Here is a 14970-nt window from a genome sequence, read left to right as displayed (position 1 = left end):
CTGGCCAGAGCCTCGTCCAGCCTGGTCTTAAACACCTCCAGGGACGGGGCCTCGACCACCTCCCTGGACAACCCATTCCAGGGTTTCACCACTCTCATGGTGAAGAACCTCCTCCTCACATCTAGCCTGAATCTCCCCACCTCCAGCTTCATTCCATTCCCCCTAGTCCTATCACTACCTGAGATCCTGAGCAGTCCCTCCCCAGCCTTCCTGTAGGCCCCCTTCAGAAGTTATTAAGTACCTCAGCCTTTTCCTCATCACTTGTGACCATGTCACCATTTTCCTTTCTGAGGGGGCCCACACCTTCCCTAGTCTTCTTCTTCCCATTAATATACCTGTAGAAGTTCTTAGTGTTCCCTTTAATCTCCCTGGCAAGGTTCAGTTCGAACTCTGCTTTGGTTTTCCTAATCAGGACTCTTGCTGCTCGGGCAGCTTCCTTATATACCCCCTGTTCTACCTGTCCTTCTCTCCACTTCCTGTAGAGTTTCCTTTTAAGTAATAGTGTGTCCAGTAGCTCCTTGCTCATCCAGGCAGGCCTCCTAGCATTCTTACCTGCTTTTCTCTTTGTTGGTATATAGAGCTCCTGGACATAGAGGAGGTGGTCCTTGAATACTGACCAGATGTCCTGGGTCCCTCTTCCCTCCAGGGCTTTGTCCCATGACACTTTGGCTATCAGATCCCTGAAGCAATCAAAATCTGCACGCCTAAAGTCTAGGGTCGTAAGCTTGGAATACTTCCTCCTGATTGCCCTGAGGATATTAAATTCAACTGCTTCATGGTCACTGCAGCCAAGGCCGTCTATGAGCCTCACATTGCTTACCAGCCCTTCCCTGTTGGTGAGAACAAGGTCCAGCATAGCACCTTTTCTTGTTGGTTCCTCTACCATTTGGAGGAGGAAGTTGTCTTCTATGCAGTCCAGGAACATCCTGGATTGCTGGTGCCTTGCTGTGTTGTCCCTCCAGCAGATGTCAGGGTGGTTGAAATCACCCATGAGGACCAGGGCTTGTGACCTGGAAGCCGCTTCTATTTGCCTGTGGAGGGCCTCATCTGCTTGGATCTGCTTGTCAGGTGGCCTGTAGGAGACCCCCACAGTAATATCTCCTTCCCCTGTCCTGCCTTTAATTTTAACCCATACACTCTCAACCAGCTCATCATCCCTCCCCAGGTGGAGCTCCATTGATTCCAACTGGCTATTGACATAGAGGGCAACACCTCCTCCTCTCCTTCCCTGCCTATCCTTCCTAAAGAGTTTATACCCATCTATCCCTACATTCCAGTCATGGGATTCATCCCACCAAGTTTCAGTAATAGCCACTATGTTGTGGCATCCCAGCAGCACAGTGGCCCTTAACTCATCCTCTTTGTTGCCCAAGCTGCGCGCATTCGCATAGAAGCACTTCAGCTGGTCTGGCCCTGTCCTCCTCTTGTGCCAATTCCCCTCGGTTTCCACAGAATGTCCTGGTGGATCATTGGTGGCTTGCCTCAGGGCAGCAAGTTGAGAGCCCTTACCAGCTCTCCTTCTCTCTACTGCTGGTGAGCTGCCCCTCTGTCTCTGGCCAGCAGGAGACTATTAACCCCTTCCCCCTTCAAATCTAGTTTGAAGCCCTATCAATGAGCCCTGCCAATTCCTGCCCCAGGATTCTTATCCCCCTCTGGGACAAGTCCAGCTCCCCTGCCAAAAGCATCTGGAACACTTCCAGGTGGGTTTTGAAATTCTCCAGAGAAGGAGACTCCACAACCTCCCTGGGCAGCCTGTTCCAGTGCTCCATCACCCTCACTGTAAAAAAGTTTCTCCTCATGTTGAGGTGAAATCTTCTATGTTCAAGTTTGTATCCATCCTTCCTTGTCTTATTACTACACACCACCAAAAAGAGCTTGGCCCTCTCCACTTGACACCCACCCCTCAGATATTTGTAGACATTGATCAGATCTCCCCTCTGTCTTCTCTTCTCCAGACTGAACAGCCCCAGGGCTCTCAGTCACTCTTCATAGGGTAGATGCTCAAGTCCTCTAATCATCCTCGTGGCTTAGTGGTGGACTTGGCAGTGCTGCCTTAGACTCAGTGATCTTAAGGGTCTTTTCCAACCCAAACAATGTTATGATTGTTTTCATAGTGGCACATTCCTGCAGGGTCCAAGTGCTTCTCTGGTCTGCAAGGCCACATGCAGGTTTCCTGGCATTTAAATGGAGACATGAAGGACGTACTGTAAATGTTTGGCACTTGGCCTCTAACTAAGGAAGAGAATCACTTCTCCATGCATTTTCCCCTACTGAAGAAGAAGGATGAAAACTTGTGCAGTTAAATATTTGAAATATGACAAAATATAGATTTTTTTTTAAAAATAGATTTTTTTTCTACATATTTTCCTCTTTTTTTCCTGTTTGCTGCTTTGTATATATGTAATTTTTCTTCATGTCATACAGACAGAACAACCAAAAAATAAAAAATGTTTCAATTGATTAATTAATGAAGTTAATGTATAGAAGATGTCAATATAAACTATTCAACCAAAATATTCAACAGACCATTCAACGTGGAGTAGGCTGCCCAGGGGAGTTGTGGAGTCTCTCTCTCTGGAGATTTTCATAACCCACCTGGATGCATTCCTATGTGATCTACTCTAGGTGATCCTGCTCTGGCAGGGGGGTTGGACTAGATGATCTTTTGAGGTCCCTTCCAGCCCTTAACATTCTGTAATCCTGTGAAAATCATTCATTTGTGGCCGTCACTTCATAAAAGGCAGCTTTTCAAATTATTTAAATGGGCATATTCAAGCTTTAATGGACTAACATCAGTATCGAGTACTTTGAACGTTTGATCTGTACTGAGTAATTTGAACATTTGATCTGTATTTAGTAATTTGAGTGTTTGATCTGTCTATTTTTCATCATCTTTATACAAGTCCACATTTCTCTCTATCTTCCTTTTCTTTCCTTATTTCAAACTCCAGTGGACTTCGGACTGAAAGCCAGAAAAAATGTTATCCATCCATGGTCAGCATCAAGCAATAGGTCGATGAGATTTTCTTTGTCATCAGAAAAGTTGTTCCCTAATTGCCTTGCTGTCTCACCAGATAATGGTGCACCTTTCTCAAATAATTTCTCACATTCAAAGCTTGGGGACCTTGTCCACTCCTTGGTCAATGACGACATAGAAAAACAGGTGCACGTGAACAAAGACGGCAGCCTGTCTGTGGAGATGAAAGTCCGCTTCTGCTTGCTCAACCATGAGACTTCGCAGTGGTCCACCCAGATCAAAAAGTCCAATCTGATGAACCAGATGCCTTGTGAAGAGTCAGGGGTAGAGGAGGACAGTGCAATAGACCCCATACAGAAGATGAACCCAGAAGCCAGCTCAGAGGCAGATGAGTCGCTGTATCCCTACGATATCAATTCTTACATGTCAAAGCTTGAGGAATCGGAATGCAACGAGGCTCACTGTCACAGCTGTGGAAAGAAACACCAGGACTGTGACATTTGGAAGAACCCCATGCACACAGCCCAGAGGGGAGAGCCTGCTGTACGAAGCACTTGGCACACATGGTCCTCGTGCTCCAGCACATCCTCCTGCAGGAGAGTAGTCCATAAAAAAATGGCTTCTGTGGATAGCCTCTGCACCACATCCAGTGGGGAATTCTCTGAGCACATTGTGCAAGAGTGCTCATCCTATTCAGAGACTATAGAGAACAGAGTGGCATATAGATCCATTAAAAGGTGCCGAAGTGATTTGTCTACAGGTGCTTCCAATGGAGAGGACCAGCAGGAAAACACTCGGACAAGCACAAGCAATAGTCAGAGACATTCATCCTTGGGTTTAATGTCACATTCAAGCTGTGAAAACAACCTGGATACTAAAGACGCCCCTGGAGACAATGGGGCAAGCAAAACCAATTCTCATATTGGAGATGATGCAGAAGAAGTTGAAAGCAGCAGAGTTGGGAGTGTCATGTCTAGGTCATCTCTGCAGTCCAGGCAGAGCAGGAAGAATATATATGAGGAAACAAGTAGTGTGGGTAGGAGTATGTCCTCCTCAAGCCTTCAGAAGGCAAATCAAGAAGATAACACTAAGTGCTCCACTCCTGCCAACAGTGTGCACAGCAAGTCTAATAACTGTTCCACACCAAGAGCAAAAAGTGAACAGGATGACCACTCTGATGACAACACAGTGATCTCCTCCTTCTCCAGTGAGTCCAACCCTAAGAAACAGGCTGAAGAGGTTGGAGTAGAACAAGAAGAAAGTGAAATCAAAGAATTCAGCTCAGTGTCAGCAAAAACAAAGCCCAGTCAGTCAGTCAAAGATGAGAACAGTGACGGTGAACAATGCTCTACACAAGGCACTTCCCATTCCAGAGCTAGTGACAGGAACAACAAGAAAAGTGACAGCGATGAGAATGTTGTGTGCAATGTCTCTTGCTCTTCCAGAGGATCCAAAAAGAGTGAACACAGCCATGCTCATTTGGATGCACGGTCTGAAATGTCTGTGTCTTCGCTTGGATCCACTCCAAACAAAAAGAATTCCCTACATGCAGATGATATGAGATCATGCAGCAGGGAATCTAATTACTCCAAAAGCTCATGTGGAACCAAGAAAAAATCAATCAGAGACCCCATGTCTCATAACTCAGTATCTTTCCAGTCAAACATTTCATCCACTAGTGAAGCAGAGGCAGCTGCAGGTTTCACTGAGGAGAAAAGCTCAAAAAGCACCACCAATGGCTACAGTGAATCCGCAAAAAGCTCAAAGAAGAGAAGCCATAGAGAAGAAAATAGCAGGCCATCATCCCTCTGCTCAGGTGCTTCATGTTCTAATGGAAAAGCTAGAGAGGGGGATTCCAAGATTAATTCAGAGAATCCTTCTTCAAGACAGGGAAGTATGAGTGAAAGTGTGCGTTCAAAACGTGACCCTGCAGCTGAGAGTGGCATTAGGAATGGAAATTCTGCAAGCGTCTCTTCAAGAGTGTCTTCAAAGTCAGAAATAAAGGAACATTGCTTATTGACACAGATGTCCCAGGAAAGCAGTGATAGGTGCTCACACTCAAACATGTCTCAATCTTCAAAATCAAGGCAGATAAAAACTAGAAACCTTCATGTGAGGATGTCAAACTCCAGCCGGGCATCGTTGTCTGAGACTTTGTCAGTTCGCAGCTTGCATTGCCCTGCCCCACCAAAAGCCAAGCCAAAGAGCAAAAAATTACCTTCAGCCATGTTGAAGAATTCCTCTGTCAGCAGCATAGGTAGTGAGTCAGTGCTGACCAAAGGGAAAGAGCAAAAAAAAATTTCAGAAACCTCCAAAACAACTTTCTATGGGTCTAAATCAACTGCAACCAAAACAAATTATCAGAAGAATAAAGAGGCTGAAGATTCTTGTAGTAGGAAAGTGGAGGAAGAGTTAGAAAGCAAGGGCATGAAGAAGGAAGAGAGTGAGTTAATGCCATCTACTCTACCAAATGCATCTCCAGAAGAGGTTGTGCAAGAATGGTTAAGAAAAATTCCTTCCGAAACCTTGCTTATGAAATATGAAATGGAGGATTATGCAGAAGAGGAATCTGTAGAGGCAACCACTGAGGTATCATGCAGTACAAACTCAGAGGGAACCTTAGAGGATGAAAAGGCTGAGAAAAAGAATGTGGAGGAGACTGAAAATGAGGCAAAGGTTGAGGTAGTAAAAGAGATAGCAGAAGAAGCTGAAGTAGAGGTTGAAGAAGAGACTGAAAAAAGGGTTGAAGAAGAGGCTGAAAAAGTGGTTGATGAAGAGACTGAAAAAGGAATTGAAGAAGAGATTGAAAAAGGGCCTGAAGAAGAGACTGAAGAAGGGCCTGAAGAAGAGGCTGTAGAAGGGGCTGAAGAGGAAGCTGAAGAAGGGGCTGAAGAAGAGGCTGTAGAAGGGGCTGAAGCGGAAGCTGAAGAATGCATGAATCAAGAACAGGTCCCTGAGGTAGTGTCTGAAGCTGCCAAAGCTGACCAGGCAGAATGCAATGAGTCACTTGCATCCAGCCAAAATAACAACAAAAGAGACCTGCCAACCTCTGTCCAGACCTCTGTCCAGATCATGAAGGCTTTGCTCAGTTCAAAACATGAAGCAAAATTTGATCGATCACACAGTCTTCCTGAAGTGTCTCCCACTATGGGGAGAAAACTGAGTAACTCTGCCAAGATTTTGATTACTTGTCTTGCCAGCCTCCAGCTCCTTGATGAAGAGTCAGAAGATCCATCAGATAAATCAAAAGGTTTGAATAAGCCAAGGTATATGGAGCTGCTAAATATTTTTCAATCCCTATGGTTTGGCTGCACAGCTGAAAATAGTGATCCAAGTTCAGGTCAAGAGGCAAGGGAACAGGCAAAGACAGCCTCTGTGTTTAAAGCCCCAAAGTATGTAGATTATGACTTCACTCCCATGTCTTCCTCTGGAGTTGATGTTAGCAGTGCTTCTGGTGGTTCAGGAGATGAGATCACAGCTGGTGCCACTTTAATGGCACAGAAAAATGCTGAGCTCAAATCAGGTGGACAAATGGAAAATGTAGAGACAGGCACTGAAGTGACTGAGGCTGAGGAGCAAAGTAAAGAGGAAGAGCAGTCATTACCACCTTCAACAGCATGTTCAGAGTCACAAGGTGAGGAAAAAGCACAGACTGTCAGAGAGGACTCTCTAGCTCAGGAGGCAGAAGAGAATAAGGAGGATGACTGCAGTAACTGTGAAAATGATCAGGAGGAAGGGGAGGAAAATGAGAGCAAAGAAAAGAGCACGTTAACTACAAATGGAGAACAAGAAGAAGCTGAAGCTGTGAATGATGAAATCCCCAAAGGAAATCTTGAAGAGGAAGCTGATCAGCTGGCCATTAATGATGATGCAAATGTCAATGATGCAGATTGTGGGACAGAGCTGAAAGCTGATCTGGAAGAGCAGCTTGAAAAAGACTCTCCAAATGACCCGGAACCCAAAGTCAATACAGCCAGCAGTGTGGAAACATCCCTTGTGCAACAAAACTCAGTGAATCCAGACCCGGTCTGGGTCCTGAGACTGCTCAAGAAAATCGAGAAGGAGTTTATGACTCACTACGTCAGTGCCATGAACGAGTTCAAGGTCAGGTGGAACCTGCAGAACAACCAGCAGATGGATCAAATGATATTGGAGCTGAAGGAGGCCGTGAGCCAAAGGATCCAAAAAAGCATAGAGAAGGAGATGAGGAAGATCACATCCAGAGCAGGGAACAGGACACCGAGGCCTCCGGCTGAACCACTCAAGCATGAGTCAATGCTCCAGACTGAGCAGAGGTGACGGCGGCTGCAAACTATGCACAGAAAGTCACACTTCAATGACAAGAGTGCAACCCACACTAGGCTAGAGGACACATTATACTTATCATTTCATGTGGCTGAAGACATAGAACTCAGTGCAGCTTTTGAGGCCAGTTTTAGTAAGCAAGCAAGTGAGGAGGAATACTGCCCGTGTGACTCTTGTGTCAGGAAAAAACTGGCTTCCAAGCCCCCACGAAACCCAATGGTGGCCACCAATGCTCCAGTCATGAAAGCATTTGATTTACAGCAAATCCTGAGGTTGAAGACAAATGATAATGAGGATGCCTGTGTCTCAGAAGCAGCTCAGGACATCACAGAAGAAAATGAAGCAGAATTAAATACAGTTGGCAGCTCGGCCTTGAATGAAGATGGAGAAGGGCATGAAATATCAGAGAGCAAAATCTGTGAGATGGAGAATGAGGTTAAAGATGATGAAACCAAAGAAGAAGAAAAGGAAGAAGCAGAAGTAGGGGAAGAAACAATAGAGAGAGAAGAAGAGGAAACAAAAGAGAAGGAAGAAGAGGAAAAGGAGGAGGAAATAATGGAGGCAAAAGAAGAGGAGGAGGAAACAAAAGAGGATGAGGAAGTGAAGGAGGAAGAAGAAGAAATGAATGAGGAGGAGGAAGTGAAAGAGGAAGAGGTAGAAACAAAAGAGGAGGAAGTGAAAGAAAAAGAGGAAGAGGAAAAAGAGGAGGAGGAAGCAAAAGAGGAGGAGGAAGCAAAAGAGGAAGAGGAAGAAACTAAAGAGGAGACTACAGTAGAGGAAGAAACAAAGGAGGAGGAAGTGAAGGAGGAGGAGGAAGAAGCAAAAGAAGAGGAGGATGTGAAGGAAGAGGAGGAAGTAAAGGAAGAAGAGGAAGAAACAAAAGAGGAGAAAGTGAAGGAGGAGGAAGAAGAAGCAAAAGAAGAGGAGGATGTGAAGGAAGAGGAGGAAGTAAAGGAAGAAGAGGAAGAAACAAAAGAGGAGGAGGAAGTGAAGGAGGAAGAAGAAGAAACAAAAGAAGAGGGGGAAGTAGAGGAAGAAACAAAGGAGGAGGTAAAGGAAGAAGAAGAAGAAATAAAAGAAGAGGAGGAAATGAAGGAGGGGGAAGAAGAAGCAAAAGAAGAGGAGGAAGTGAAGGAGGAGGAAGAAACAAAAGAGGAAGATGAAATGAAGGAAGAGGAGGAAGAAACTAAAGAGGAGGAAGAAATGAAAGAGAAGGAGGAAGTAAAGGAGGATGAAGATGCAAAAGAAGAGGAGGAAGTCAAGGAAGAGGAGGAAGAAGAAACAAAAGAGCAGGATGAAGTAAAACAGGAAGAGGAAGAAACAAAAGAGGAGGAGGAAGTAAAAGATGATGAAGAAGGAACAAAAGAGGAGGAAGTAAAAGATGATGAAGAAGGAACAAAAGAGGAGGAGGAAGTGAAGCAGGAAGAAGAAGAAACAAAAGAGGAGGAGGAAGTGAAGGAGGAGGAGGAAGAAACAAAAGAGAAGGAAGAAGTAAAGGAGGAGGAAGAAACAAAAGAGGAGAAGGAAGAAACAAAAGAAGAGGAGGAAGTGAAGGAGGAAGATGAAGAAACAAAAGAGGAGGAGGAAGTAAAGGAAGAAGAAGGAGAAATAAAAGAGGAAGAGGAGGAAGTGAAGGAGGAAGAGGAAGAAACAAAAGAGGAAGAGGAAGAAACAAAATAGGAGGAGGAAGTGAAGGAGGAGGAGGAAGAAACAAAAGAGAAGGAAGAAGTAAAGGAGGAGGAAGAACCAAAAGAGGAGAAGGAAGAAACAAAAGAAGAGGAGGAAGTGAAGGAGGAAGATGAAGAAACAAAAGAGGAGGAGGAAGTAAAGGAAGAAGAAGGAGAAATAAAAGAGGAAGAGGAGGAAGTGAAGGAGGAAGAAACAAAAGAGGAAGAGGAAGAAACAAAAGAGGAGGAAATGCAAGAAGAAGAAGAAAACCCAGAAAAGGATGAGGAAGAAGCACAAGAGGAAGCAAAAGCAGAGGAGGAAGCAAATGAGGAAGATGAAGAACATGAAGAAACTCAACATGAAGGTCTGGAGCCTGAAGAAGTGTCCAAAGCTGAAGGCGAAGCTGAAAACAAAGCTGAAAAAACAGAGGAGCCAGAGGATGAGGATATTGGGGCCAATGCCGAGGAAGAAACATCCGAATGCAGGGAAGATGCTGATGGCTCCAAATCTAACAGTCCTGATGGAGATGCTGCAGAAGGAAAGGAAGCATCTGAGCAGGATGAAACTGAGGCTGAGGAAGATGCAAACCCAGAAGGTACATGTCCAGCTGAGGAGGGAAACACCAGTGAAGGCAGTGACAAATTTGATGAGAATGATGAAGAGCCTGTCAGCGATGACCCTGACAAGGCACAGGGAAAACAGGAAGACAAAGGACACAAGTTTTCTAAGAGAGCCTCAACCCTCAGAGGGAAAAAAGCCAGCAAAAGACTCGAGACTCTGAACAAAGCAGCCCTCTCTTGTTACTCTTCTGTAGGAAATTTCTCACAGCAGTCCCAGAAGGGCTCTGAAGATGAAGGTGAAGAGGAATGCAATGAAGACAATAACCCCACGAGCAGCCATCCCAACGCAGAGGCTCCAAGCAGTGAGAGCAGCAAACCCTCACAGATGTATCCTGAGAGTGAGGAAGAAGACAAAGCCTCTTCATGCACTGATCCTTTAGGGGATGAGGACCAGGCAGACGCTGAAGGTGCAGATCTAAAGGAGGCTGAGGGTACTGATGAAGTCCAGGATTCCAAAAAGAAAGACGACTCTGATAAGATAGACCAGGATGACTTGGACTTCTAGAACTGCTTATCAAAAACTGCTTTTTTTCTTTCTTAATTTCTTTTTTCTTTTTTGAAAGTATATTTTCATGACATATTACAGTATCTCCAGTGAATTGAAACATCATAACTGGCTTTTCTTCTGAGTTAAATGTGGTAAACTTCATCCTGTAACGTTGCAATTACCTGCCTTCATTTCTAGAGGGCTAGTAAACTCATTAAGATTTAGTGGTTTCAATAGAAAAATGGTTGGGGGAAAGGGAAGGCTGTTTTGTTTGTGATACCTTCTTGTTCCTACTCTTTAAGCCATGCTGTTTGCTGCTTGAGTGATCTGTGGCTCTACTGGGCATCATCTCTGACTTCAGGATGCCTTTTGCCTGTTGCATGCCATTTTCCTGGAAAGATTGCCAATCCACAGACAAGTGACAAAATCTGGATTAATTGCCAAAGTCTGGTTAGAGCCCACAGAGATTTATTCACTTCCTCCACCTTACCATACCCTACCTTACCCTACCCTCCCTAACCCTCCCCTCCCCACCCTCACTGTATTGTGTAATCATGTAGCAGTAGATATAAAAGATCAAGTATCTCACTTCTCAGGTGCAACCAAGTGGTTACAATGTTGACCAAATTAGCAATAAGTAAAATTCAGTTCCTTGTGGTCACCTTTGCTATGCCAATGATGGTATCTAATCACTTTATCATCATCCTGGATCCCTCAGACAAGTTTGCACAAGGCCCTGTTCTGATGTTAAATAGGATGTGCAGTTGCTCAGTGCCTCACCCTTGCAGACAGACACTAAAATTTAAACTAATTTTGCCTCTAATATGGAAAAGGTTTGGGGCTCTTCAGCCTGGAGAAGTGAAGGCTCCCAGGAGACCTTTTAGAGGCCATTCAGTACCTGAAGGGGGCCTACAAGAATCACAGAATCACAGAATCACCACGGTTGGAAGAGACCTCAAAGTTCAACTCCAACCTGTCACCCAAGACCTCATGACTACTAAACCATGGCACCAAGTTCCACATCCAATCTCCTCTTGAACACCTCCAGGGATGGTGGCTCCACCACCTCCCTGGGCAGCACATTCCAATGGCTAACAACTCTCTCAGTGAAGAACTTTCTCCTCACCTCAAGCCTAAACTTCCCCTGGTGCAGTTTGAGACTGTGTCCTCTTGTTCTGGTGCTGGTTGCCTGGGAGAAGAGACCAACCCCCTCCTGGCTACAACCTCCCTTCAGGGAGTTGTAGACAGCAATAAGGTCTCCCCTGAGCCTCCTCTTCTCCAGGCTAAATGATCCCAGCTCCCTCAGCCTCTCCTCATAGGGCTTGTGCTTGAGGCCTCTCCCCAGCCTTGTTGCCCTTCTTTGGACAGAGAATGTTTACAGGGCTTGTAGTGATAGGATGAGAGGGCATGGCTTTAAGATGGAAGAAGGGAGATTTAGTCTGGATATTAGGAAGAAATTATTTACAGTGTGTGTGGTGAGAGGACAGAACAGGTTGCCCAGGGAGGCTGTGGATGTCCCTTTCCTGGCAGTGTTCAAGGCCAGGCTGAATGAGGCTCTGAGCAACCTGATCTAGTGGAAGGTGTCCTTGCCTATGGCAGGGGGGTTAGAACCAGGTGATCTTTAAGGTCCCTTCCAACCCAAACCATTCCATGGTTTTATGATTTTTGCTGCAGCAAACAGCTGGAAGAAGCTCACACATTTACTGGACAGGCTGGACTTGACAAACCATGGTAGAGCTTCAAACTTCATTTAGCAACTGGGTTGTTGGTTTTTTTTCCAGATTATATCTTTCTTTTATTTTTTTTCTCCCTGAGGCAATATGTAAAATTCTGAATAAATGCTCAGCTAATTCCAGGATGTTTAACCATACCTCAGCTCCATTTTATCAATAATTTACAGGGAGGGGAAAAAAACAACTCCACAAAACCAGCAAAAGACTAAGAGATGGTGAAAACAAAATGCCTTAAATTGTGTGGTGAAAAAAGTGTGTGTGTGTAGCATTGTGTCAGGTTTGTGAAAGTGCATGCAGATGTGTTGAAATAATCAATCTTCAAAATCAAACAAGGAATACTGTTATAATTTGAAGAATCCATGTCTGAAACTCACAGCCAATCATTTAATTTCCGGCTGTAAGATTAATTTCACTCAAGAACTGGGTTCGGCCCTGGAGGTGCATTACTAATTTTAGGTGTCTGAGAAATAGGGCTCTAGGTGGAACAGTCAGTGGAGACACAGATCTTGACTGAGCTGCCCTCACAAAGGCTTACAGTGCCAACTGGGATCCCTCAGGGAGTCTGAGACAACCACATCATCCACAAGACTGAGAGGATGATCATATCTGGGCTTTGCTAAGTTAAGATCTAAGTTAAGAAGGCAAGATCTCGGCAACTCTGTTCACCTCGTGCATGTTTTGGTATTCCTAAGACATCTCAGGTGGAACTCTCTAGATGCAACTTAGTTGAACCCTGACTATCTCCAAATCTGCTATGTTCTCTCACCTGATACTCTTAGTTCTGTGGTTTGGTTTTCTGTAGACATATCCATATCTAAGATATTTAGTGCCAGCTGAGATGGCCTAGGGAATCCAGTATCATGCCCCAGTCTTGGTCTATTTGAAGGGTGGTTATAGCCAGGTCAGAGTCGGTCTCCTCTCCCAGGCGACCAGCACCAGAACAAGAGGACACCATCTCAAGCTGTGCCAGGGGAGGTTTAGGCTGGATGTTAGGAAGAAGTTCTTCACAGAAAGAGTGATTTGCCATTGGATTGGGCTGCCAAGGGAGGTGGTGGAGTCACCATCACTGGAAGTGTTTAAGAAGAGGATGGATGAGGCACTTAGTGCCATGGTTTAGTTGATTAGATGGTGTTGGGTGATAGGCTGCACTTGATGATCTCGAAGTTCTTTTCCAATTTGGTTAATTCTGTATTCTGTAAATGGGTGCAGATTTCTTCTAGGTCCAAAGTCATCTCATGAGCTCCTTGCAAATGTCAGGGATGCCTCATGGACTGTTAAAATGCATTAATCATGGACCTAAAACCAACCTGAATCCATCCCTAGAATTGTGTAAACAGTTCCTACCTCAAGAGACTGAAGTGCAAGGTTAAAACTCAACTGCCTTTGAGCTGTTACGGTTAACTTCAGTTGGCATTTAAGCACCACACAGCAACTAGCTCACTCCCCCCTCATGGAATGGGGGAGAGAATCAGAAGGCTAAGAATGAGAAAAAAAACAACCAAACAAACAAATCTCATTGGTTCAGATACAGTTTCATGGGTAAAATCAAAGCTGTGCTCATAAGCAAAGCAAAACAAGGAAGTCATTCAGCACTTCCTGTTGGCAGGCAGGTGTTCAGGTGTCTTCAGGGAAGCCAAGCTTCATCACAAGGAACAGTGACTTGTGAAAAAAACATGCCATCACATCAAACATCCCCTTCTTCCTCCTTCTTCCCCCAGCTTTATGTGTTAAGCACAATATCACATGGTATGGAACATCCCTTTGTGCAGTTGGGGTTGATTGTCTCCGCTGTGTCGCCTCCCAGCTGCTTATTCACCCTAAGACTGCTTGCTGGTGAGGTGAGGAGCAGATAAGTCCTTGACTCTGTGTAATCAGGGGAGGTTTAGGCTGGATGTTAGGAAGAAGTTCTTCACAGAAAGAGTGATTGGCCATTGGAATGGGCTGTCCAGGGAGGTGGTGGAGTTACCATCACTGGAGGTGTTTAGGAAGAGACTGGACGGGGTGCTTGGTGCCATGGTTTAGTTGATTAGATGGTGTTGGATGATAGATTGGACTTGATGATCTTGAAGGTCTTTTCCAACCTGGTTAATTCTAATTCTAATCACTGTTCAATAGTAACTACTACTACAACTACTACTACTACTTCTACCCCTGAAATATCAACACTGTTTCCAGAACAAATCTAAAATCCAGCCCTATGTGAGGTACGATGGAGAAAATTATCTTTACCTCAGTCAAACCCAGCCCAACAGGACATGCAAAACTTACTCTTTCTGACACAGAAATATTAATGAGCTTCCTAGTACCTCAATATTGCACTCATAGCTTAATTCCCCACATCTAGAGTACACAATGAGCACTATACCTACTCCGAGGACCAGTCCTGTAACTTCTTTACCATTCAAAATCCCTTCAAGGTGCTACTGGAAGATTCAGACAGACATTGTGGTGCATGAGCTCAGTGCTGGGCCTTGCACAAAAGTGAACATAACTTGTATGAGCTGAATTTGATTGCAAATGCCTTCAAGCACCCACTATTCACAAGATTTGGTAGTGCTACTGAATCCTCCTTGTCTAGACTTATGCTCACAGTTAAAAACAGCACCTAAAGCATCAGTGATCACTGTCTGGGTCAGGAAGAATCAGTGCTGCTGCAGGGCAATTTTCCCCTTCTGTAACCATGTCCCATGACATCAGTATTCTGACTCACTATTAAGCATTTCCAATGTTTCCACAAACCAATTCCAAAACACTTTTTAAGGTGCCCATCATGAGAAATGTGAAAAATACCATAATTGACTCATAATTAAAGGAAAAGCATCAAGGAGAGGGACTGTTTACAAAGGCCTGCAGTGATAGGGGGCAATGGCTTCAAACTAGAAAAGAGCACTTTTAGATTGGATGTTAGGAACAGGTTCTTTACTATGAGGGTGGTGGAACACTGGAGCAGGTTGCCCAGGGAGGTGGTTGGGGCCCCATCCCTGGAGATATTCAAAGAGGGGCTCTGGGCAGCTTGATCTAGTTGAGGATACCCCTGTTAACTGCAGAGGGGGGTGGGCTGAATGACATCTAGAGGTCCCTTCCAACCCAGAACATTCTAGGATTCTATGATTCTAATGTCTGCTTTGTGATGCATCTGTTCTTGCAGTATTCAGAAAGGCACTGACCTGGGTAGTCATA

At 44.8% G+C, this 14970-nt stretch overlaps 2 protein-coding genes across 2 annotated transcripts in view; both read left to right on the top strand.

Annotated features, from left to right (window-relative positions):
- RP1L1 (RP1 like 1) overlaps nt 1–8973 on the top strand; it is a 31940-nt gene extending 22967 nt beyond the window's left edge. Inside the window, 1 exon segment of the mRNA XM_068142930.1 lies at nt 2952–8973. Coding sequence (XP_067999031.1) covers nt 2952–8962 — 6011 coding nt within the window. The 3' untranslated portion in view covers nt 8963–8973.
- Nucleotides 8974–9199: 226 nt separating this feature from the next.
- Nucleotides 9200–10075, top strand: LOC137443338 (protein starmaker-like). Its single transcript, XM_068142929.1, has one exon. It carries the CDS (start codon nt 9200–9202, stop codon nt 10073–10075), a length of 876 nt encoding a protein of 291 aa, XP_067999030.1.
- The last annotated feature ends 4895 nt before the right edge of the window (nt 10076–14970 follow it).

Source organism: Melanerpes formicivorus, unplaced genomic scaffold (assembly GCF_026170545.1).
Source record: "Melanerpes formicivorus ecotype bairdi unplaced genomic scaffold, bMelFor1.0.p_v2 SCAF_9, whole genome shotgun sequence".
NCBI classification, from domain to species: domain Eukaryota; kingdom Metazoa; phylum Chordata; class Aves; order Piciformes; family Picidae; genus Melanerpes; species Melanerpes formicivorus.
Note: the sequence above shows the minus strand (reverse complement) of the source record. Positions and strands in the feature narration are given on the sequence as shown.